Genomic DNA, 25,609 nt, shown 5'->3' with positions numbered 1-25,609 from the left:
GCCAGGGCCCAGTCTGCTCTTATTACTGGCTTTGCACAGCCCTTAGACTTTGGATACAACCAAGCAATATAAAGAAACAAGTTATTGATAAATGCAACAATCTCAATGAATCTCCATGTTGACGATGAGTGAAAAAAGCAATGCCAAGAACATATTTGCTAATACATCTAATAAGGGGCTAATATCCAAAATTTATAAAGAAGTTATAAAACTCAGCATCAAAAAAACCCCCAAGCAATCCAATTAAAAAATGGGCAAAGGTCTGCCTGGGTAGCTTGGTTGGTTAGAGAGTTGTCCCAATATACCAAGGTTGTGGATTTGATTCCCAGTCAGGGCACATACAAGAATCAACCAATGTATGCATAAATAAGTTGGAAAAACAAATAAATGTTTCTCTCTCTCTTCTTTCCTCTCTCTCTCTCAAATCAATAAATAAAAATAAAATAAAGAAGTGGACAAAGAACCTGAATAGACATTTCTCCAAAGAGGACATACAGAAGGCCAACAGACATATGAAAAGATGCTCAATGACACTAATCATCAGAGAAATGCAAATTAAAACCACAATGAGATATCACCTTATTGTGGTGATATGGTGGTCAGAAAGGCTATCATCAATAATTCAACAAATTATTGGTGAGGATATGGAGAAAAAGGGAACCCCCATGCACTGTTGGTGGGAATGCAGATTGGTGCAGCCACTGTGGAAAACAGTATGGAGTTACCTCAAAATAATTAAAAATGGAACTGCCTTATGACCCAGCAATTTCACTTCTGGGAATATATCTGAAGAAACCTGAAACACTAATTTAAAAGAATATATGCACCCCTATGTTCATTGCAGCGTTATCTACAATAGCCAAGATTTGGAAGCAGCCCAAGTGCCCATCAGTGGATGAAAAAGCTGTGGTACATTTACACAATGGAATGCTATTCAGCTATAGAAAAGAAGGAAATCTTACCTTTGAGACAGAATAGATGGATCTGGAGAGTATTAAGCTAAGTGAAATAAGCCAGTCAAATAAAGACAAATACCATGTGCTTTCACTTATGTGAAATCTGATGAAAAAAATAAAAAACAAAATAGAAACAGACTCATAGATATAGAGAACAGACTGACAGCTGTCAGAGGAGAGCGGGGAGGAGGAATGGGTGAAAAAGCTAAGGGATTAAGCAAACAAAAAGCTTCATAGACAACAGTGTGGTGATTACCAGAGGGAAAGGGGGAGGTAGGAGAGTAAAGAGATGATAAATGGTGATGGAAGGAAACTTGACTTGGGGTGGTGAACACATAATACAATATACAGGTGATATGTTATAGAATTGTACACCCGAAACCTATATAATTCTTTATTGATTTAGAGAGAGAGAGAGAGAGAGAGAGAGAGAAAAACACCAGTGTGGGAGGAAAACATCGATTGCCCGCCTTCTGCACACCCCGCACTGGCAATCTAGCCCGAAACCTGGGCGTGTGCCTGACAGGGAACCGAACTGCTAATCCTTCAGTGCACGGGATGATACCCAACCAACCGAATCACACTGGCCAGGGCTGACACCTATAGAACGTTATTAACCAATGTCACCCCAATAAATTAAATAAAAAATAAAAAGTAAATAGAAAAGCAACCCCAGAAGGTCAAATAGAGTAAAATTCCACTTATATCATTCTTGATATAACAAAATTATAGAGTTGGAGAGCAGAGTAGTGGTTAAAGAGGATGTGGGGTGGGAGGGAAGTGGATGTGGCTATAACAGGGTACCAGAAGAGATCCTTGTGTGATGGAAATGTTTTGTATTTTCACCGCATCACTGTAAATATCCTGGTTGTGATATTGTACTGTGGTTTTGCAAGTTTCATTAGGGGCAATTAGGTGAAAGGTACAGGGCATTTTTGTCTATTTTTTTTTAACTGCATGTGAATCTATAATTATTTCAAAATAAAAAGTTAAGTTCTGTAGATGAATGGATTAGAAAACTGTGGTACATCTACATGATGGAACACTATGCTGTTGTAAAAAAGAAGGAACTCTTACCATTTGCAATGGCATGGATGGAACTAGAGAGCATTATGCTAAGTGAAATAAGCCAGTCAATGAAGGAAAAATACCACATGATCTCACTCATTTCTGGATAATAAAGACCATTATAAACTTATGAACAAAAATAGATACAGAGGCAGAGCTGCCTCGAACAGACTGTCAAACTACAGCAGGAAGGCCGGGGAGGGTGGGAGGGCAGGAGGAGAGGGTAAGAGATCAACCGAAGGACTTGTATGCATGCATATAAGCATAACCAATGGACACAAGACACTGGGGGGTAGGGGAGGCCAGGCGATTGTCAAGGGTGGGGAAAAAAAAAAAGGAGACATATGTAATACTCTTTGTAATACTTTAAGCAATAAAAAAAAAAAAAAAAACTCAATAGGGGGAAAAGGAAACATCTGTAATACTTTAAACAATAAAGAATTTTTAAAAAGACTATCAGGAAGCAGCATAAAACCCAAGGGCTAAGGGATGGAATTTGCAGAAGGCTTTGTTAGCAAAGCCGTATCACCTGAAAGTTCTTCCTACACAGTGGCAGAAATGGTCACTGCAACTGATGGCCACTTCCTACCAGCCTAGCAACCCCGGAGGAGAGAGGACCTCTTTCTCAGTGGTACCAGCAGGCTGTCCCCAGGGGCTCCGGGTGGGGGCACAGTCAGTGCTGCTCACTGGTGGCTGAGGGTACTCGGAGTTGCTTCTGCCCCAGGAACAAGGTCTGGGTGTGTCCACAGCCTGTGCTCATGGCTTCCTCTTCGCTTGCAGGCACACACTGCTGTTTTACCCTGCCTCCTTCGTCCCTGTGGGTCGTCGCACTTACGCTGATGCAGTGAACCCGGTGAGTGGCAGCCCAGTTACCTGGGAACCAGCCAGGTGGTCACAGCCCTTCCCTCTGGGCCCCCTGGGCCCTGAGCTACCTTCCGAGTACCAGGCTTCAGAGCTTCTAGGACACTCAGAGCCACTTGCTCACATTCTTAACCTACTCTCTGCCCCCCGCCCTCCAAACCTCCCTTCAAATGAGCTTTAGAGGTTAAGAGTTTAGACTCTAGAATCCAACAGGCCTGATTTCAATTCCATTTCTATCACTTAGTATGTTGGGCATTTAAAAAATACCTGTTTCCTCATTCGTAGCATGATATAATAATCATGATTACTATATGCAATTGTTATGAGAATTAAGAGAGGAAAATATCAATTGACTGCCTTCTGTACCAATTCTAATAATAACTCCATGTAGTAATCATGCATGCACATGCTTGCACGTGGTAAGTAATGACGAAGATGATATGATGATTGTGATAATGGTGATTGCAGGTGAGAAAACCGAGGTCCAGAAAGGGGACCTCAAGCAACATTATTAGTTGGTCGCAGAGTCTGGGTTAGAACCTAGTCTCCTGATTCTGAGTCCAAGCTTTTCCCACTAGACTATGGTGCTTCTCCTGACAGAAAACAGCAGGCAGGGAGGCCTAGGCACGGTCCACTCCGGAAGCACTTTTTGTTACTGCCCAGAGGAGGACGGGTCACTCTGCACTTAGGATCCTGGTTCCTAACGTGGGGTCTAAACTTCTAAAACAGGTTGGCAGCAAAGCCGTCCTGGTCACAGGCTGCGACTCTGGATTTGGGTTCTCCTTAGCCAAGCATCTGCATTCAAAAGGCTTCCTTGTGTTTGCTGGCTGCTTGTTGAAGGTAAGAGATGGGTCATCATTGTCACCATTGTCCTTCACACAAAGTCATTGTTTTGTACGTTGTTATTTTTAATTGCAGTAAAATACACATAACATAAAATTTACCATCTTCACCATTTTAAGTGTACTGTTCAGTGATATTACATATATTCACATCGTCTAAGTACCTCATATAAGTAGAATCATACAGTATTTGTCTTTTTGTAACTGGCTTATTTCACTTAGTGTAAAGTCTTCAAGGTTTGTCCATGTTGTAACATCTTACAGAATTTCTTTTTTAAGGCTGAATACTATTGCATTGTATGTATATATTACGTTTTACTTATCCATTCATCTGCTGATGGACACTTGGGTTGCTCCCACATTTTAGCTACTGTGAATAATGCTACTGTGAACATGGGTGTGCAAATATCTCTTCAAGATACTGTTTTCAATTCTTTTGGGCCTATATCCAGATGTAGAATTACTCAAATCATGTGATAATTCTATTTTTAATTTTTTGAGGCATTGTCAAACTGTTTTCCACAGCAGCTGTACTGTTTTACCTCCCGTCAACAGTGCACAAGGGTTCTGATTTCTCCATATCTTTGCCAGTACTTGTTTTCTGTTTTTAGATAGTAGCTATCCTAACATGTGTGAGGTGATGTTTCACTGTAGTTTTGATTTGCATTTCCCTAATGATCGGTGATGTTGAGCATCTTTTCATGTGCTCATTTGTCATTCATACTATCCCCTTTGGAGAAATGTCTATTCAAGCCCTTTGCCCATTTTAGAATTGGGTTGTTTGTTGTTGTTGTTGTTGTTGTTGTTGAGTTTTAAGAGTTCTCTATATATTCCGGTTATTAATTCCTTATCAGTTACATGATTTGCAAACATTTTCTCCCATTCTGGGTATTGTCTTTTTACGCTGAGGGTAGTGTCTTTTGATGTACAAAATTTTAAAAATTTTATTAAGTCCAGTTTGCCTATTTTCTTTTGTTGCCTATGCTTTTGGTGTCATACCCATGAAGTCATTGCCAAATCCAATGTCATGAAGCTTTTGTGCTATGTTTTCTTCTAAGAGTTTTATGTCTTACATTTAGGTCCTTGATCCATTTTGAGTTAATTTCTGTATATGGTGTTAGGTAAAGGTCCAACTTTATTCTTTTGCATGTGGATATCCAGTTTCCCCAGCACCATTTCTGAAAAGACTGTCCTTTCCTGCATTGAATGGTCCTTGTAAAAAAAAAAAATCATGTGAGGGTTTATTTCTGGGCTCCTCCTCTGATACAAAACCTTATATTCCTCTCCTGACGCCCCCCGCCCCTGCCATTCTCACCTCACACTCCTCTTCCTTACTCAGGAGGCTGCAGCCACAGAGGCCTCCTGCTGTAGCCACCAGGTACACACCCTCCTTGGCTTTGGCTTGGCTGCCTCCTCTTCCCCAGATATCTTCAAGACTTGCTCCCTCACTTCCTTCCAATGTCACCTTCCTGGTGAGGTCTTCTTTCCCTCTTTAAAACTGAACACACCCTTTGCCACATTCACCCCCATCTTCTTTTCCTGCCTCTCTCTGGGATCATAAGGAAGGCTCGACGGGCCAAGGTGGCATCTCATCGCCATCTGGAAGGATAAACAGGAGTTCCCTGTGATGGATGGAGGTGACATAGCCAGACACTGCCAGTCATCTGACGTGGCTGAAGCCCAGTGCCCTCTTGGAACTCGTGGAAGAAGAGGAGATGAGCTGGGAAAGGAGGGCAGGACCGGAGCAGGAGGGGCCCTGAATGCCTCTGATGCGGCTTTTGTCAAGGATGCCAGATCCATCGGCTGCTTCTCAGACCAGGCCATTCTCAACCCGTCAGCAGACTTGACCATACGACTCTTGTTTGTAACACTTTGTTTCTTGACTTCGTAGACACCTTTCTCTCTATCTTCTCTGCTAGCTCCTCCTGCTGCTTCTCCTGTAACTAGTACAGCGCCCTAGGATTGCTTCTCTCGTCACAGTGTTTCTCAGACATGTGACAAGATGCTCACAGGTAACAAGTGCTGAGTGTCCTTACACCCGGCCTTGAGGTGCTAGAGCACTAACAACAAATGCTGGGAGACTGTGAAACCTTTCTGCCAGGATTAGCCCATCAGCTGTCTCACGCTGTAATACATTGAGGTGGAGGAGGTGGAGGGGTTGGACAGAGTTGATAGTGTGCTGTGGTATTTCCCATCTGGTCTCAAGTAAAATGAAGTTGGTTTCAAGAGAACTCCTTGGAGAGCTTACCATTTGTGCCCTGGCATCTGAGGCCACAGAATGGCGTGTTCATGTTTGCAAGGCCCAAGAAAGAGGCCAGAGTGGCTCGTCTGGAAGCAGTGCAGGAGAGCTGCCTAGGGGAAGGGCTGTCCTTCTGCCTGGGCAGGACACTGTTGCCTGAACCTGATGTGGATAATGGGAGAGCCGCTGGAATCATCTTAAGGGCACCTGCCCAGTGAAACTCGGAGAGGGTCATGCGACCTGACCAGAGGGGTGGCTCCCGGAAGCCCTGGCTGAGGGAGAAGATGCACAGTAGGAGGAAGGAAGGGCACAGGAGTCTCCAGGGGAGGGATCTTCTCGGAACCCACAAAAGTGCCCCAGAGAGGGAGGGCTAGCCAGGGCACCACCCTCACAAGACTAGAGTCTTGCTCCCTCACTTGTCAGCCTCTGCATCCAACCCTGGGAGGATCTGAGATTAAGGAGTAAGAGAGCAGCAGCGGCTAGAACACAGTGAGAAAGACAACCTCTGCCCCTGCTGCCTGGCGTCCCACACGGGCTTCCCACACTCCATCAGGCCTGCGGCAGGGCCGGCTCTAAACTGGATACAAGTTTGAGGGAAGGTTTGGGTTTAACCCAGGCTGGGCTGGAGTTACTTGATGAGCAGACCGAACTGGACTCTTTGTGCCAAAACAAAGAGTCTCTCTATTATCTGAGAATGAGTGGAAACACTAAGACTTGCCTGGAATTTCATCCAGGTGTGGAAAACATAGCTTACAGATGAAGTTTAAAGGGATAGTGACAGAAGGCACTGCCCCTTTACAAAGGGACCAACGCAGCAGGACCGAAAGCTCGTCTCTGAGCAGCAGACAGATGTGGAGCCAGGGATGCGGTGTGGCCCAGGCAGTGCGGCCTTGGCCTGAGGATGGGGACGGGCCACCTCGTCTGCAGCCTGCAGACCGAGGGCCGTTGGGAAAGGTTTCCTTTGAACAGCTGGGGCAAAACAATGGTCCCCTTCCCCATGGAGGTGGCTGTCAGGAGCAGGGTGTGCAGGCTGCTTAGAGATGAGTGCGGACTCCTGAGGAGGTCTGTCAGGTGAAGGTAGGAAGGTGGGGCTTCCCTCCTGGCGGCCTGAATGCTAAGCCTGAAGCTGTGGGCTATGAGATGACCCCGAGCTTCCTTTGAGAGAAAGCTCTTAGCTGCCAAGCTGCCAACCTAAGTTCACGTGGACCCCCTGACCGAGGTGAGGGGGTTCCCCGAGGACACGGGAGCATTGGCTCCATGCTGGCCAGAGGCACAGGGAGAGACCAGGGGTGTGGGGTCCAGGAGTTACTGAAAGATCCCAGGAAGAGGAAAGGACACTCAGGTATCTCTTGTGCATCTCAGCTGGAATCTATCCTTTTGGAAGTTGATGTCAGCTCCCCCTCAGAGACATGGAGTGCTTGGGCTCAGCTCGAGGGGCATTTGAGGGCCTCGATATGAAAACTGCATGAAAACAAGTCATGTTTTCCTGGTGCCTGTGTGCTGTGTGTGGAAAAGAGAGGTGTCTGTGGCACCAGCCCCTCCAGCCTCTGGACTCGAAGGTGGCGTCCCCAGGGAATTCTTTTCTGGAACCCTCTGTGGAAACGGCAGCAGAAACTGCAGGCTTGGCTGCCCCTCTGTACAGGTAGATGGAGCACCTGCCATGTCATTTGGGAAGATGGCACATCGGGGCGGGGGGGCAGGAGGAGGGGCGGCGTTCAGAGCCAAGCCTTGCGTGAATCGAGCCTCACACCTGGCTGCTCTGTGCAGACATGATTCTGGGTGTAGCTGCCATTCCTGGTGCCAGGTTGGGCAGAGACTCAAGCATGTTGCTTTTTCAGTAGAGACACTGGGTGGGGTGGTGGTAGGGTATCCCTGGAGAGGATGGCAGTTTAGGGTGGGAAGAGATCTTCGAGGAGGGGTTTTCTCTGCACCATGTTCCCCATCCTGTCCCAACCCCACCTCCACCATCATTGTCTGAATACCGCTAGGCCAGTGATGGCGAACCTTTTGAGCTCGGCATGTCAGCATTTTGAAAAACCCTAACTTAACTCTGGTGCCATGTCACATATAGAAACCTTTTGATATTTGCAACCATAGTAAAACAAAGACTTATATTTTTGATATTTATTTTATATATTTAAATGCCATTTAACAAAGAAAAATCAACCAAAAAAATGAGTTTGCGTGTCACCTCTGACACGCGTGTCATAGATTCGCCTTCACTGCACTAGGCAGCCCGTGTCATCCCCGGACTCTGAAAGTTACTCCTCATTTTGAACCAGATTTGCCTTCTTGGCCCTGGTTCTGTTTTCTGGGCTGCGTAGGACAAGTCGGCTCCCATTTGACACGGCCCTTCACCATTCTCTCCTGAGTCCCGCTGACAGTACATCCCTCTGACACTGAACTGCAGTCCTGGGGTTCGAGTCCTCCTTGTTCGAACCACTTAACGAGACTTAGACGACCCCATAGAGAACCCTCCACGGACATGCTGACCCTCCTTGTGCTTCTGCTCTGCCACTTGTTCAGTACCAGCTGTCTGTGCCTCGGGCAAGCCTGGGCTGAGAGTCGGCATTCCTCTTATCGCTTCATCCTCCGGCAGCTGTTCCTGTCCCCTGTGAGATGCGTCACTGCTCCCTGCACCACTGAGAAGATCGCTGCCAATTAAATGATGACTGACTGTTTAATTTTCACCTCGTTTGTAGCTCATGCCTATTGTGAAAATATGTGGCATAGACAGATGAATGTGGTAATGCCGCTTGCCTCTGATGTGAGGGCTAATAGAGTGAATGCGTGTCAAGTGCCCAGCACCATGGGAAGCATAGCAAATGCCCAAAAATGACATCTGCTTTTATTCAAACCCCCGAGCAGCTGCCCACTGCCCACACAGACCCCTGCCCACCTCTCAGCCTCTTGTCCACAACGTCCTCAGGCCTCTGCTGCCCCTGCCGTGGCTTCTGGCAGCACCCTCTCACCTCTTCCGGAAGTGCCCCATCCACAGGGGCCCCTCTGGCCGTGTCTTCTGCTGTCAGTGCCTTTGAAAGTCTCCCCTGCCTGCCCCACCTTCTGTGCAACCCCCCACCTCCCACGAGGCTTCCTGCAGCAAATACTCCCTGTACTGTGTGCTTACTCATCTGCTTCCTTCCCTAACGTGGCTTTCTGAGAACAGGGGCTGCGTTATTTGTTTTTGTGTCTCCAGTACTTAGCACAGAGGCCCACGACATGTTTGCTGAGTGAGCGATACTTTTCTCGTGTGTAATAACACCTGAATTTGCGTAGCGCTTTATCATTTCATGGGCTTTTAAAAAAAACAATTTCCTCGTTCCATTAACCTGAGCAGGTCCGGACAGGTGGCGATGTCCTTATGACTAACTGTAGCTGGAAAAACCGGGCACCTGTTGAGGGATGCACCTGAGTGCACAGAGCCTGGTTAGTGGCCAAACTGGCAGCAGAGCCTGGCCCTGGCCACTTACCAACTTGCAGGTCTCAGGGCCTTGGCTTAGAACAGAGGTGGCAAACGGGCAGCCTGCTGGTCACAGGTGGCGGGTGGATGTGCTTTGGCCCACATATTTTTTTTTTTTTTAGAAAACCCAAATAAGTTGCCAACACTTAAAAAGTTAGGAGCTTTTGCACAGAAATCCCAATTACAAGTATAAAAATCTAAGCATCTGGCAACCCTGGGCTCACATTCACATGTGGACAACAGCTGGGGGCGGGGGGGGGGGGGGTTGAGAGGTGAGACTTGTGCTCCGCTCCCGAGAGTCCCCTTCTTATCATGTGACACCACATGCCTGGCCCCGGCATTGAGTGTTTAAGTTCTGCTTAGAGAATTGCCCTGCCAGTGAGGATTTAGGGGCTCATGGTTGTGTCTATGGCACGTAGTTTGGTGCTTGGTACATTATCAGTGCTCAGGGATTAGGCCCAGGTGGGCCTGCCGTTGTTAGTAGCCCCAGGCTTAGGCAGGGACAGGGCCAGCCCCCGGCCTTGGCCCTGGTCCTCATCCTAGAGGCAGGGGGTGAAGCAGCTCCTCTCTCCTCCCAGGACAAAGGGGATGCTGGAGTCAAGGAACTGGACAGCTTGAAGAGTGATCGATTGAGAACTGTTCAGCTCAACGTCTGCAAAGGCGAGGAGGTGGAGAAAGCAGTAGAGGTCGTCCGCTCGAGCCTGGAGGACCCTGAGAAAGGTAGGGGGCCCCTTGGGGCAGTGGGTTACTACACGGGCGCCTTTCTAAACACCACCCTCCATTTGCTGGTATCCTGCCAAAAGACTGCTTTCTTTATGTTCAAGCTCTTCCTTCTGCACAGGAGGAGGAAGTGGGTTGAATTAAACACACAGTGCAATCAGGGAATGGGAAATAAAGCCAGATGTGGTTTCAGAATCTACAGGAGTGATTGAATGGATGTGCTCTGGTTCAGGTCAGTTCAGCCAATGCCCACCGAATGCCTACTCGGAGCCAGGTGGTGGGCCGAAGTATTGGGAGCACAAAGGTGGCCAAGACACAGTTCCTGTACTCGAGGACCTCACAGTTTATTGGGGAGGCGGGGGGGTGGGGGCTGACTCGGGTGATTTCTATGTCCTTTCTTGGGGTGAGGTGAGGAAGGGGTCAGTTAGGGCAGACTGTGGCAGAGCGCTGGGAAGGCATTCCAGGAGGAGGGGAGAGTGTGAATAGTGGTGGGAAGCACACAGGTATGCAGGGGAGGACAAGTCAGGAGTCAGGTCTGGTGGAAGTGGCAGCAGCAAATGAGGTTAGAAGGGAGCACGTCCAGGGCCTGGGTGCCAGGCAAGGGAGGTGGCCACTCTCTTGAGGGCAGTAGGAGCTACTGAAGGGGATTTCCTTGAGGGGAATGACCTGGTCATACTCATGAAAGCTTTCTCTGGGGGCTGTGGTGACAGCATGGGAATAAGAGTCCCGAACTAGGGCCGTGAGTATTGGGAAAGAGGAGGATCAGTTTCAAGTATTGAGAAGACACAGCTGGCTGGAGTTGGTGACATGCATGTGGAGATGAGGGAGAGACAAGAGGCCTCTATCCTGGACACCTGGTACACCTCATGGAGGAGCAAGTTGAGGGGTGTGGAGATGCTGAAGTGCCCAAGGGACACCCTGGGGGAGTATCTGGGCTGGAGCTCAGGTGTCTAGGGTTGGAGGTGACACTAGGAGTGGGAGCGATGCAAGGAGGGCCTGCTGGGGAACATGAGCAATTGGGCGCCAGAGGAGGGGAAGACACGACTGTCAGAGAGGTTGGGTACAGTGCCCCCGAAGCTAAAGGGACAGAAAGTTTGGGGGACAATAGCCAATAGGGGCACATGATGCCGAAAGTTTCTGTAACATAAGGACTCAAGTGTCCTCCCAGTTCAGCCCACGAGGGCCTTGATGGGAGGGGCTCTGTGGTACCACAGAGGGGAGGGCACGCCATTCACGTAGAACCCAGTGTGATGGTGCTGCCGGGGGAAGCCAGTTCAGTCTCCTCACTTCATCTGTAACATTCACCTTTGAGCTTCCCAACAGCCCAGGCAGAAAGGCTGTGCCTCAGCTCTCTGCTTCCCCACAGAATGGGCTGGGGACAGCTCTCCTGAGCAGTGACTTCAGTTGCTGGTAGGGGGGACGGAGGGTGGGGTGACCAGGGCCAGTGCCGGGCACTCTGCTGAGCATCATCCGTCAGGGGACATGCTGCCGCCCCAGCGGCACCTCAGAAGCCCCCGTGCTGTGAGGAGCTGTTGCTCTGGCTGCCAGCCTGTCACTGACTCGTCACCGTGTCAGCCCAGTGCCACCCCCACCCCACAGCAGGCCATTCCCAGGCCCCCCTGCTCTCTGAGGAGAGGCCTGTGAGTTCCGGAACACCTGTTTAGTAGTTAACAGGCAGACCAGGGCTTCTGTCCCATTAAGAAAAGACAGGAGGGATACATTAGGACCGTGGTTCTCAACCTTCTGGCCCTTTAAATACAGTTCCTCATGTTGTGAGCCAACCATAAAATTATTTTCGTTGCTACTTCATAACTGTAATGTTGCTACTGTTATGAATCGTAATGTAAATATCTGATATGCAGGATGGTCTTAGGCGACCCCTGTGAAAGGGTCGTTCGACCGCCAAAGGGGTGGCGACCCACAGGTTGAGAACGCTGCACTAGGATGATTACCAGTCCAAAGGTGCAGCCAGCTCCCCCACCCCACCCTCCCCCGTGGCAAATCCTCCCCTCCTGCCTTCCCTGGCAGCTGGGATGTTGAGGAGGGAAACAGCTGCAGTCAGCACCATAAAGCCACTCATTATGGCCTGTGGGTTTGCAGTGATTTAAATGCCCGTGTAAAGGAATCATCCCTGTAGACCTGAGCCTGGAATGAAGCTGCACCAGGTCTTGGGGCTGCTCAAGGCCCTGGTCCTTGTCCGCTTCCACTCCCTGGGCACTTAGCCTTACCTACAAGGCGGAGTGAATCCAGAGCCACAAGGGGGAGGTGCTCAAACCCCAGCACCACCCCTGAGACATGAACCTTTTCCTGATGGCCCATTTCAGTGAGGGCTGATAAACTCCTCAACGTGACCTCACTGAACCCAAACTGCTTTGGGGGGGAGGGGAGAATATTTGAAGGTTTTTAGGTCTGAAAAGAAAATAAATCTGTTAGATACATAGTTGTGCAGGTCTTCCCCTCCCCACTTCCTCTCCTCCCCTCCCGCTCCCCTTCTCCTACTCCCTCCTTCCCTTCGATCTCCTGCCTCCCTCCCTCCAGGTGCTGTCATCCTGGTAGGTAAAACAGCTCAAATTCGCCCCTTTCCCCGGCAATGCTGTCTCTGAACTCCAGGTGGCGCCCTCCCAGAGCTTTCAGACTAGCTTGTGGTTCCTAAAGAGGTGGTGCTTCTGACCCTCCCTCTGCCCAGGCAGGAAGCTCCCAGGAGGCGAGTGGAGGGCACATTTTGATGTGAGTTTGGTGCCCTTCACGCTGGCTCTATGGAACAGTTGCTGCCAAAGCCAGGGGAGCCAGCCTGCGGGGGGTGGGTAAGATGAAGGGGATTGTCTGATTAGAGCTTCGAGCCATCTGCCACCAGCCCCTCTGCTGCCCAGCAGGACTCTGAGGGACTGGGCATCTGGAGCCTGTGACTCCCCTCCCCAGGGAAAGGCCGAGGGGGTGGGCCAGTGGCAGGCTGTGGTCATGTCTGATCTCGAAACCACTTACCTCACCGTCAGTAAACATGTACTGTGTGAACACTTGGTGTGTAGTTGGTAGTGTACTGAGCACCAGGAAGGGTTCAGCCTGGCAGGAGGAGTGTGTGGTTGGTGGCCAGCCAAGTGGACGCTGGTGAGGAACAGTTATAGCACTGGAGACATTATGCCACGAGCAGGGAAAGCCCTAGTATCTGGGACACCCTGGGTCTGGGAGTGAGAAGACTGGATTTACTTGGAGCTTCACCTCTTACTAGAAGTAAGAGGGTTGCATATTCACCTGTGTGGGCCTCACCTTGCCCATCTGTGAAGTGGGAAAAGTGCTTTGGGAGCCATCCAGTGCTCATACCTAGATCTGGCTGCTGCAGGAGCATGGGTAGCATTTCAACAAAAAGCAGCTCTCAGACTGAGGGGTGGCGGGTGCGGGGCTCAGCAGAGCCAGGAAGCAGCCGAGGTGGGAGGGGCCCTGATGTCAGAGGAGTGGCAGGCTGTTCAGAGAAGGCAGAATGCTTGAAAGGAAGTGGAAGTGGGTGAGAGAAGCCTGGAAAATGCTTCACATACCCCACTAGGGAAGGGAACCTTCGGAGCAGGACGTGACTGAGAGAGGAGACTCTGGCTGAGGCGGTTGGATCGGGATGGAGGTGGAGGAGAGAGACGAAGACAGGCAGACCTGGGAGAAGCTTCCCAGTAATACAGGACCCAAACTACGCCGTGGAAACAGGATAGCAGACGCCGATTCTAGTGACATGAGAGGAAGCCAGTAACAGCACAGGGTTAAGCATGAGAGCTGTGTCCTCACACAGACTGGGTCCAGATTCCATCCTGTCCACTCGTTATCTGGGTGACATTGAGCAGATGCTTCACCTCTCTGAGCCTCAGTTGCCTCACCCAGATACGGGACAATTTAATATCTACCTTATAGGTCGGTTGTGAGGGTCAGGTGAATTAGTAGATGCAAAATGTTTAGTTCAGGGCCTGGCAGCTGTCCTTTTGATCTTTATCAGTAATGTTAACAGTAGTCATCAGATGGGGGAGAAATGAAGAAGCCAGAGGAGTCAACCGTTAAAGTGAAACTATTAACAAGGAGGAGGGGCAGGGCGGGGCAGCTGGGAACTTGATATGTCGGTGTGGTTAGGGCAAGTGCCTGTCAGGAGGAGGGGACTGGGGTTAGGAGAGAGCCTTGACCGCCGAGGGGTGCATGGGACCCTCCAAATGGAGGTGTGATGGGGCTGCTGTGATGGGGCTGCCGCAGGAGCACAGCTGTCACCGACCAGCAGGCATGTCATGAGGCCCCCAGAGAGCTCCTGGGTCCACACACTGTCCTGCTTATCACCCAGGCTCAGTGTGCTTTCACAGGCCAACTTTCAGTAAACCTTTTTGGGTATCAGTGTCAGATGTCATTGATGTTAGATGGAAGAAATATTACTTTAGGTTGTGTGATACTGCCCCATATGAATCGAACACAAAGCAGCTGGAAAATTCCATGAACATAAAGAAAATGAGGCTGCCTGAGCACTGAGTGTAGTTTTTAAAAACATGAATTTTTTTTATTGATTTCAGAGAAGAAGGGAGAGAGAGATAGAAACATCAATGATGAAAGAGAATCATTGATCAGCTGCCTCCTACATGACCCCCACTGGGGATCAAGCCTGCAACCTGGGCATGTGCCTTGACCGGGAATCAAATCGGGACCTCCTGGTTCATAGGTCAATGCTCAACCACAGACACGCTGGCCGGGCAGCAGTGTGAATAGTTTGAGGAAAAGTGGTCTAGGACAGGACACTGGGGACACGTGTATGTTAGTGGGGCAGGTAGAAGAAAGGTGGCAGGGAGGATGGAGGAGACGCTTGGATATTATTAACGCCGAGGGAGGAGTGAGTGTCAGGCACCATCGGTAGCACTCATATGGTGGAGAAGTTGAGAGTGAAGACAAGGGGCATCATTAGCATGTGGCATCCTTGATAACCAGAGCAGCCAGTAGTGGGGCTGGGACCCAGAATGGCAGGGAAATGGGAAACTGGGAGGGTAGCTTGTGTTCTCAGAAGACTGGCCTCGGAGGGGAAGGGAGCAGAGAATAGCACGAGGGAGTAGCGTGGTCAAGAGAAGGTACTTTAGGATATGGAGACATGGTATTTGTATTCACCTCTCCAACATTTATTAAGTACCTAATGTGTACGACGTTGAAGAGAAGGAGACAGGGACCATGGAAAAGTGGAAGTTGCAAAAACGAGAGAAGATTGATGGCTTACCATTAGGAAGGTGGAGAGTGAAGCATCAGCCTTGGCAAGGGCCGAGAGAGGCCTCCTGGGAAGAGGAGGGGAGGGGATGGCGGAATCTGCAGGGCTGGGGGAGGGGAGGGGAGGAGAGGGGACGGCAGCTGTGGGGGGTTGTCCTGGCTGAGTCATTGCAAGGTCCTTGGTAAGACCTGAGAGCCAGGCTTTAGCTTTCGGTGAGTGGGAGTGAGAACTTCATGAGGACTTTGTTAACCAGCAATTTCCTTTCCCTAATAAATGTCCTTAATTTCCCATAATTGAAGGAGAAGGCACCAGAGGTCAGTTGATGAAGGCGTTAATTTGGGTAGCACGGAAGGGAGCAGCCAGAGACCAATTACTCTGTCATTTACACAAATTCCATGATGAACTCAGAAAGCAGGCGGGCCAGAGTTCCCACAGGCAGGGGGCGGGACTGAGGCGCTTCCCTGAGACTGAACTCTGAGGGTTTCCACAACAAAGAGGCAGGGCCTGAGATCATGTGGTATTTTTCCTTCATTTATGGATAATAAAGACCATTATAAACTTATGAACAAAAATAGATACAGAGGCAGAGCAGCCTCAAACAGACTGTCAAACTACAGCGGGAAGGCCGGGAAGGGTTGGGGGGCAGGAGGGGAGGGTAAGAGATCAACCGAAGGACTCGTATGCATGCATATAAGCATAACCAATGGACATAAGACACTGGGGGGTAGGGGAGGCCAGGAGATTGTCAAGGGCGGGGGGGAAAAAAAGGAGACATATGTAATACTCTTTGTAATACTTTAAGCAATAAAACAATTTTAAAAAATAAATAAAAATTAAAAATAAATTTAAAAAGAGAGGCAGGGCCTGTTCTGTCCTGAGGCTCCAGCGCATTCAGTCCTTGCACCCCAAAAAACAGAACTCAGAGAGGGTGTTTAAAACGCGACTGCCTCCTCACTGCCACCTCCCAGTTAGGCGCTGCCTCTAATGTACCGGGCACACTGCAGCAAGTCCTTTCCCCAGGGGTCCGTATCCCTGTTTCTGAAATAAGATATCAGACGACGTGACCTCCAAGGAGCCTTCTAGCACCAGCGTTCTGTGTCTAGAAAAGCCAGCTGTCCCGTTGCTGGTTTTAGTGGAAATAGCCAGCGCACGTATCCTGGGTGAGTGTCCATTTGCTCCGACCCTGTACCTGTGGGACCACACAAGGCTGAGGGGTGTTCTCTACCTGCACAGGCCAGGTGTACACACCTGGGGTATTGAGGAACAGGTTACCGGGTCACTGTGGCTTGCCACATGATAACCAGCACCAGTGCATGGTTCAGAGAAGGGAGGTCAGAGGATGGCGTCATTGCTAGCTGGGTCTCAGGGTGAAGCAGGATGGAGGCCCAACCCGAGATCAAGGCTTGACCGAGCCTCTTACTGGCTGTGTGACATTGGACGCTGGGTCCCCTCTCCGGTCTTCCAGAGAGGCTTGGCTTGGAAGACTCTTGAGGTTCCCCTGGCTTCTGGCAAGAGGGGAAGTTCAGAGGCAGGGATGACTACACAGTGCCCCGTGCAGAGTGTGGGGTGAGACTGGCTGGAATAGAGTGGAAGTGTGTGAGGTGAGGTGGGACTCCAGGCTGGGGCACCAGCAGGGCTCGGTCATGATGGGCCCAGAGACTCAGTTAAGGCAGAAGAAATATAAGGATTGGTGGTAGATCTAAGGGAGGGCTACAGCCAGCACTGTCTCCTGTTTTCTTTGGTGACTCTAGAAGGTGTCCCGAGAGCCTTGGGCACAAAGCTGGCAAGTCCTGGGGAAAAGGATGAAAGTGAGGAGGGGAATGGGCTGCAGGCTGATGGGTGATCTAGCCCATGTGGTGACCTCCGTTCTGTTCCCTCCCAACCAGGTATGTGGGGCCTGGTCAACAACGCGGGCATCTCGACATTCGGGGAGGTGGAGTTCACCAGCATGGAGACTTACAAGCAGGTGGCGGAAGTGAACCTCTGGGGCACAGTGCGGGTGACAAAATCCTTTCTCCCCCTCATCCGAAGGGCCAAAGGTGAGCTGGAAAGGGACCTTCCTCATGACCCCTGGACCTGCCCCACCTTTTCATCTTTGCTCAGAATGGGAATAGGTCTCAGCAGATCCAACATCTCCCAGGGGCCCTGTGGGGGCTTGTGGGTGGTGTTGAGCGGAGGTGGTGTGGCCTGGCAGGCGGAAAGGGATGTGTGGTTTTTCGGAAAATAGAGCCTTCTCTGCAGCAAATCCCACTCTGGGAACCTAATCTGGAGGAACAGCCACCCTTGTGTACAGACCACATGCCCAAACCATGTTAGGAGCCAATGTAAGTAAACCACCTAGAAGCCACCGATTCACATGTCCTCCCTAGAAGAACAGACAATTATGGCAAAAAGGGGAAGATCCATGTGATCTACCCCGAGGGCCCGGCAACGACAGGATGAACCCAGAGAGCGCTGTGGGGTTTTAGGAGGAGACCGCAGCCCTTCAGTGACTTCCAGTTTAGAGGTTTATGAAAGGAGCCTCCCACAGTGCCCAGGATGGGGCTGTGCCTTTTCCTGGGCGCACACCCAGGGTGAGTGGGTCCCAGGTCTGCCCGGGCTGTCTGTCTGGATGGGCTCTGCCTCTTCCATGCCCCCAGGGCTGGGAGAAGCTGTGATCTGGCACACCTCGCTGGGCCTGTGGGAGAGCCTTCTGTGGTCATCACTCTCTCCTCAGGGCCCGAGACTCTGCCCACATGTCCCAGCCCTGAAGTCAGGTCCAGAACCCTGCCCCTACCCCTGCCTCTGCTGCCCCTGCCCCTGCCCCTCCATGCTTGCCAACAGAGCACTGACAGGTAATAGCATTTGGGGGGGAAATACAATGGGGGAACGTGGGAGGTGAGACACAGCTTAGCTGTGTTTTGTGCGTTTACTGTGCCCTCCTGGTATGCAGCTCTGATTCTCACTCATTCCTCCTCCTCCGTCCTGCCCAGCACAGCTGGCTGCTGGGAAAGTGTCAGGGATGTTGATACTGATGTGTGGGTGGGAGCTGGCCTTGACGATGAATGAGAAGGCCCTCAGACCTTGTGTGGTGCAGGCTGGGCCCCAGCCTGGCAGGCAGATAAAATAAGTATGAGAGGCCAGGAGGCCAGGTTCTAGCCAGGTCTCTGGAAACATGCCAGGCCCCAGGCCCTCTCCCACCATCATCCCCTCACCCCCCAGGCAATACCCCTGAGCAGTGCTTGCTGTCTTCCTCTGTAGGCCGTGTGGTCAACATCAGCAGCATGCTGGGCCGCATGGCCAACCCGGCCCGCTCCCCGTACTGCATCACCAAGTTCGGGGTGGAGGCTTTCTCCGACTGCCTGCGCTACGAGATGCACCCTCAGGGTGTGAAGGTCTGTGTGGTGGAACCCGGCAACTTCATTGCTGCCACCAGCCTCTACAGCGCTGAGGGCATCCAGGCCACCGCCAATAAGATGTGGGATGAGCTGCCCGAGGTGGTGCGCAAGGACTACGGCAAGAAGTACTTTGATGAGAAGGTTGCCGCCATGGAGACCTACTGCAACAGTGGCTCCACCGACACGACCCCCGTCATCGACGCTATCACCCACGCCCTGACCGCCGCCAACCCCTACACCCGCTACCATCCCATGGACTACTACTGGTGGCTGCGAATGCAGATCATGACCCACTTGCCTGGAGCGATCTCCGACAGGATCTACATACACTGAAGAGTTTCTAGCTGGCCTCTGTCGGGAGCCCTGGTGGGTGGGAGGGAAAAGAAGGAGGGAGGGAGGAAGGAAGGAGCTTATGTAGTCACCTCTTCATTACTCACTTGTGGATTGTCCACCATCCCAGGAGGGCCCACTGCCAGTTTTAGTATCAACCGAAATGGGTAGCCCAGCCTGACTCGGTGCACAGTGAGTGGCTTGGGCCTCTTCCATTGGGTGCGGAGTGGTGGGCAGGGCCCCTAAACTTCAGGGCAAACATGGTGCCTTATCTTTCTGGAGTTGATTTCATACAAAGATTTGGGGGAAATATCTTTGTATTAAAAATAGATTTATTATAAAACAGAATCCTAATCTTTTATATTTTAAGCCAAAACCCCATTCAAAAAATGTATCTCATTTGATCCTTAAGCCAGTCTCAGGAGTAAGGGGACAGATTCTTTTCTTTTTGTACACAAAGAATTTGCAGCCCAGAGAGGATACATGCATAATCCTTTTACTGCTTGTGGATGGTCCAGGTCACATGTTCCTGTCACTGCTGTAGAACTGCTTCACATTCTGTGTTCCAGGGCGCTCTGGGTCCAGCTCTGTGACCTCGCCTGAGCCTCATGTGCCCATGGTGCACCTTTCTTCATGTCCATGGTGCCGGTGTGTGTGGCCAAAGTTCAGAACTGACTGTGGAGGGGGTGGGAGGTTGTGGAGATTTACATTTGAGATTTCTCCAACCTCTTTTAAGACTTAGGACAGACTAAGTGAGAGGTACTCTTTGGCTAAGAGGGCGGTTTCTGGTTTGAGTTTGATTAGTTTTGCCTGGAGTAGAACCCCTGAGGCATCCTGGGCAGGAGCTATGGTGCAAAGGCCAGGCACTGTGGCACTCTCTCCCCCAGGGTGGGGCAAGTCTCTGTCTATCTCATGTGGTGTTCACACTCACACATCCTGCACACACACACACACACACACACACACCTATTCTGTAGGCCTCAGGGTGGCCTTCATTGATGGCTTGCCTTCCTACTGTGGCTTTATCTTTTTTTAAAGAATAATTTATTGATTTTTAGAGAGAGAGGAAGGGAGAGGGGGAGAGAGAAACATCGGTGTAAGAGCGCAACATCGATTGGCTGCCTCCTGCATGCTCCCTAACAGGGACTGAGCCCACAACCCGGGCATGTGCCCTTGACCAGGAATCGAACCCAAACCTGGTGCATGTGATGACTCCCAATCAACTGAGCCACACAGGCGAGGGCTGTGGCCTTATTTTTAATTAAGAAGTCAGGTCACTGATAGGCTGTGTATCATCATTTCTTAGAGTTGGGTTTGAAGGCTTCCATCCTTGAAATTTCCCAGGGCCTGGATGTTCGGACCTAAACCAGGCACTACCCTCCTCCAGGTGGCTGCAGGCCTCGGACAGGGTCCTGAGTGTCAAGCCTCGCCAGTCACAGCACTGCGCTTCCGTCCTCCCTGGAAGGACCATGCCGGCCACGAGAGGGCGCCCTGCACCCGCAGCCGGAACACCCTGTGCTCCTGGCTGGGAGTTTCCACTCAAGCCTGAGGTCTCTCAAAGGGTTTGTGATCCCCACTGGCACAAACACACGAGGCCCTTAGGAAACAGCTCCCGCGGCTCTGTAGCTATCTGGCTTCAATGTGGAGCTAATGCTAGGAGAAGGCAGAAGGACCTCGGCAGCTGGGACTGACCACGGGGCTCAGGCAGTGCCAAGGAAAAGCAGATCCCACAGTGAGCAAATTCACCCTGCCTGTGTCCCTTTGTCCCCTGTCTTCAGTCAGGGGTGCCCTGTCCCAGCTCCCTTCTGCAAGGTGAGGCCGAGAGGCCTGCAGGGATGACAGTGAGGGCAGGCAGATCTGAAATGCCATAGAGCCCAGAGAGGGACATGTGATGGCCATCATGTTTACATAACAGTAAGATCTTTTTGTCTCACAGAGCTTGCCTTTCAGAATTGCATTTTCACATCTTTTATTTTCATGCTTAATTTTTTAAAAATATATTTTTATTGACTTCAGGTAGGAAGGGAGAAGGAGAGATAGAAACATCAATGATGAGAGAGAATCATTGATCGGCTGCTTCCTGCATACTCCCTACTGGGGATTGAGCCTGCAACCCGTGCATGTGCCCTTCACTGGAATCGAACCCGGGACCCTTCAGTCCACAGGCCAATGTTCTATCCACTGAGCCAAACCAGCTAGGGCTCGTGCTTAATTTTATTAAAGGAAAAGGAATGCATGGATAGCTAGGATCTAGCAGGCGGGGGAGAAGGTCTCACGCTCAGAGCTGGGGTCAGCAGTAACGTGAACACTGGAGAAGCTGCATCCAAGTCTGCTGGGGTCTCCAGGAGAAAGCTAGAACTGCTGGGCTGGCCTGCAAGCTGCCTGAGTTTTAATTTTTGTCCCTGTGATTGAAAACCCCAGAGAACCTCCCCTCCAGATAACCTCAGTACTAATTAAAACCTCACATTTACCATTCACGTTCTGGCAGCTTAGTGCCTACTGAGGTGCAGAGTTTTGATCCTCACAAGAGCCGGCTGAAGTGGGCAGAACAGAGGTGGTGGTTCTCAACAGGGGAAGTGATTTATTTAGTGTCACCGTCCCCGGAGTGCTGCTGTCCACCATCACTGACCCTGCGGCCCCAACAGCCCTGGGAACTGGGTGGGTCAGGGTCAGCAGGCACCCAGGCCCTCACTGATTGTCTGCAGAGAGCTGCCCCTTCCTGTGCGGCTGAGGGGAGAGATGAAACCTTCCAAAGGCTGCCACCGGCTCTCACTGTCCAGTCCTACTGTCCAGGCGCTGCCTTGGAGAGGAGCACTGTCTCCAGCATCCACCCCTTGGAAGGATTCCCTGGGTCAGTGAGGCTTGATGTTTCTCCCACTGTCTCCGGCCAGTAGGACTAGCCTGGGCCCCTTGACGGACACTCCCATCTCCCAGTCAGCAGGTCCCTGGGCCAGGGACCAAGCATTCATGATCTCATTTGATCTTCCTCAGGGCCTGTGAGACTGGAGAGCATCCAGTACCCTCTGCCGGTCCTGCTGTGCACCCCTGTGGTGTGACCTTCAGCCAGTGGCTCTCAGTCCAGGGCCTCAATTGGGGCCTCAGTCAAGAGGAGGGAAAGCAAGTAGACAAAGCCTCTAACTGTGGGAGGGGCCTCAGGCGAGGCTCAGCTTGCACCCCAGACTTTGCCCAGTAGTACCTCTGTCCGTGGGTCCCATGGCCTGCTGTCAGCCTGCACTGACCACCTGACAATGCCTTGTTACAGAGCACATGTGCTTGACAGTCCACCCTGGGCCAAGAGGCACTGTGAGCAGGTGACAGGCTGCCTGGCCCTGCCGGCCACAAGCTGCTTGGGCTGTGCCCCTGCTGCCCACAGCAGGGGGCCTGCCAAAGATTCCCCCCTTGTGTGGCCTGCTCACTTCCTGTATTTCAAACAGGGCCCAGCTCTGCAAACCTGGTGCAGGTGCAGGTGTGAGCAAGCAGAGCTCCCACCCCCACCCTTCCCTCCTCTCCCCCCCTCCCCGCCCCAGCTCAGGAGACACCAGGCTCAGGCTGCCAGGTAACAACCAGGGACATCTGTATAGTTGAGCACATTACACAGCCAGTTCACCCCTTCCTCTCCCCCGACTCTCACGGCAGCCCTGGGAGGTAGGTAGGGTGGAGCGAGAATCTCATTTTATACCAAAGGAAACAGACAACTCTAAGTCTCTCACCAAGTGAGGGATAGAGCTGGGCGGCCAAGCCAGATCTAAGCTGCAGCCTGGAGCTACTGATGCATGAAAACCAGGGCAGATGGTACCAGGATCTAAAATAAGAAGGGGAGAACACCTCCGTTATGTAACAGTGGGAGAAGTCGGTGAGCACGTGTGCAGGAACAACCACAGAGTGCTGCCACATGAGCCGGCTCCTGCTCCCCTCCTCTCTCAGGGCTCTGGGTGCCACTCTTTAGGAGAGAATGTGCTGGAGGCTCCCACCAGCGGCCCCCCTACAGGAGCTCTGCCTTGACTGGGCTAACACTGACTCTGTCAGGGGCATTTCTGAGGGCTTTAGGGACCCTGAAACCCAAAGCTTGGACAGAGAGATTCTGGAACTGCCCCCAAAGGGCTTGAGGGTTAATGAGCCCAGGGCTCAAGAATCCTCAGGTGAGGAGATGGAACAAGGAGGGCTGTGGGGCTGAGTGCTCTGGTGGAGACCAAACCAACAAACCAACCCTGAGCATCATAAGGCCTTCCGGGTGTTTACAGGCACTGAAGAAGGTGGTTTCTGAGTGGTGGCTTCAGAGGTATAGAGTAAGCACCAGGGACTAGGGCTGGGAGAGGCTGCCAGGACTCCTCCTCCTCCCCCCCCCCCCCCCCCCCCCCCCCCCCGCCCCCTGCCCCGCCAGAACCTCGGGGAAGGAAGGAGGGAACTCAGCCTCCTGGGAGATGGCCAGGCTCTGAAGCCTCCAGGAACCAAGAACTCATTACTTCCTCAGATGCCATTTCCTTGGTGGGGGGAAATTCATCCAAAGACTGAGCTGAAATCTACCACCTCTACCAACCCTTTTGGCACTTGGCTATGACTGGGACCCACACAGAACAATTTAAATATTCTCAACTAGTCCACTGGGTATTTTGGAAATGGCCAAGTCAGGTCAAGAATCCAGGTCCCTCATGCGACAAGGTTTCCATACTCCTCACTGTCTGAACAGAAGGTTTCAGCTGTGGTCATCGCAGCCCTCATTCTTGATGATTCACGCCAGGCCGAGTGGCCCGCTGAGTCCCCTCGTGCAGCCAAGAACTTGGAGAGGTTTTAATGCACGCAGGGAGCTGCTGACGATCCTCACATGTACGTGCCCTTCGCAACTAACCGCATGTGCTTACAACTTACCTCTCATCTGATCCTCATAAACAGCTATGAGTTAGGCAGACCATGTTCCCGTTTCACAGATGAGGAAACTAAGTCTCAGGTAGGTCAAGCTCCTTGCTCAAGGTCAAAGAAAGTGGGAGAGCCAAGACAGAAACCCAGGCCTTCCCCAGGACCCCTTCCTTTCTCCCCAGCTGACCTCAGTCTCCCTATCAGGGACCTAGAGCTGGGCTGGACTCTGCTCAGTCAGAGGCTGGCCATGTAGCCTGTGAAGTGTGGGGAGCATGGAACTCAGCTTTCTCCTGGCCCACAGTTTTGCAGAGAGCAGCACGAAGGGAGGCTGAGCCTTTCCTGTACTGCACAGCAAGTGTGTCCGCTGTGTCTGGGATCTTCCAGTGGCCTGGGCGCTGATGGAGGCTTGAGGTGGAGCGTGCAGGGTCAGGAAGTAGTCTCAGGACTGCGGCTGAGAACCATCCTGGCCTCGGCATCGGTGGACATGTACTAAGAGCTGAGAGTGTAAATGGGGAATAACCTTAGGGGGTGCTGGTCCCCGAAACACCGTGTGCTGCTCTCTCAGTGAGACTTAATTACTCTATAAAATGTGAGGCTGCTTCCACTCATCAAATTATAGATGAGCTTAATTACAGCTCCCCGAGTAACCACACTGGGCTCCTGAAATAGCAGTGGGCTGGCCGCTCTTCTCAATTTCAGCGGCAGTCAACTCCCACCCCACACCCACCTCACACCCCTTTCAGGAGGAACTGCCCATCCTCTCCCCCTCTCCCCCTTCCCTCCCACCCCCTCACCCCCAATCAGTGCTACTTAAATTGTGCTGTCAGACAGCGAGAGCTGACTTGGGGGACAGCACTGGGCACTCTCTCTCCTCTCCTGGCCACTGCCTGGCTGGGACCACACTCAGCCAGTGAGCTTCTGCTGGGCCATGGCCGTGTGTTCTGTTATTAGGTTGTTTACTCTGCTGGGGTTTCTCTCTCTCTCTTCTTATGTTGTGTTCCGGCCAAAGGTTTTGATTCAATGTGTGAACAAAGGTATACAAAGTGGTGTGGGACCTGCCATAAGGAACAAAGAGCATGGTGCTGAATGGAAAACACACGCTTTATGGAGACTCAAGGGCACCTTCAAGGGAACAGGGTAAAGAACAGCAGGCCACTAGGAACTGATGAAAGTTCTATGACGCTATGAAGGGCACCGTAAAATTCCCTGCAGACTGGCAGGAATGACAGACTTGTTCAGTGGAAGAAACTGGAGGAGGCACAATGTGATTTCAGGGGGCTTTGACACGAATGGAGGAGCGACTGCTGATAATGCAAGTGCCCTTAGTGTTCCCACATCCTCAGTGGCAGACGAAGCCACTGTGGGTGGATGAGTAGAAGCAGCATGATCCCATCCCTGTTGTTTAGTGCTCAGGTACTTGGCTCCCAGCTGCCCAGCTGGCCTGGACAAGCCAGAGGCTTGGGGCAGACACTGCTGCAGGTCTCTGATATCCATCCTTTCCTTCTACAGGAATATATCCACCAATGTATGGCTGGGCACATGGCTGTCCACAATAAAGACTGCATATCCCAGCTTCCCTTGCAGCTAAAGGTGACCTATGTGACTATGTTCTGGCCAACGGCATATAAGTAGACATGGTAGTACAACAGCCTTCAGGAGCTTTCCTTAAGAGATAGTTATAAGCACCCGTTGGCTC

At 51.3% G+C, this 25,609-nt stretch overlaps 1 protein-coding gene across 8 annotated transcripts in view; it reads left to right on the top strand.

The window, feature by feature from the left end:
- Positions 1–19,402, top strand: part of BDH1 (3-hydroxybutyrate dehydrogenase 1) — a 34,713-nt gene extending 15,311 nt beyond the window's left edge. For 7 of the 8 annotated variants that reach the window (XM_036348960.1, XM_036348959.1, XM_036348958.1 and 4 more), the window contains exons 3-7: positions 2,805–2,877; positions 3,615–3,725; positions 10,005–10,146; positions 17,239–17,391; positions 18,593–19,402. In XM_036348960.1, the coding sequence (XP_036204853.1) occupies positions 2,805–2,877; positions 3,615–3,725; positions 10,005–10,146; positions 17,239–17,391; positions 18,593–19,062 (949 nt within the window). In that variant the 3' untranslated portion in view covers positions 19,063–19,402. The remainder of the gene's footprint in view (positions 1–2,804; positions 2,878–3,614; positions 3,726–10,004; positions 10,147–17,238; positions 17,392–18,592) is intronic. The other variant, XM_036348966.1, reaches the window with a different exon arrangement.
- The last annotated feature ends 6,207 nt before the right edge of the window (positions 19,403–25,609 follow it).

The sequence above is a fragment of the Myotis myotis genome, unplaced genomic scaffold (genome assembly GCF_014108235.1).
Source record: "Myotis myotis isolate mMyoMyo1 unplaced genomic scaffold, mMyoMyo1.p scaffold_m19_p_2, whole genome shotgun sequence".
NCBI lineage: Eukaryota > Metazoa > Chordata > Mammalia > Chiroptera > Vespertilionidae > Myotis > Myotis myotis.
This window is presented reverse-complemented; position numbering and strand designations above follow the sequence as displayed.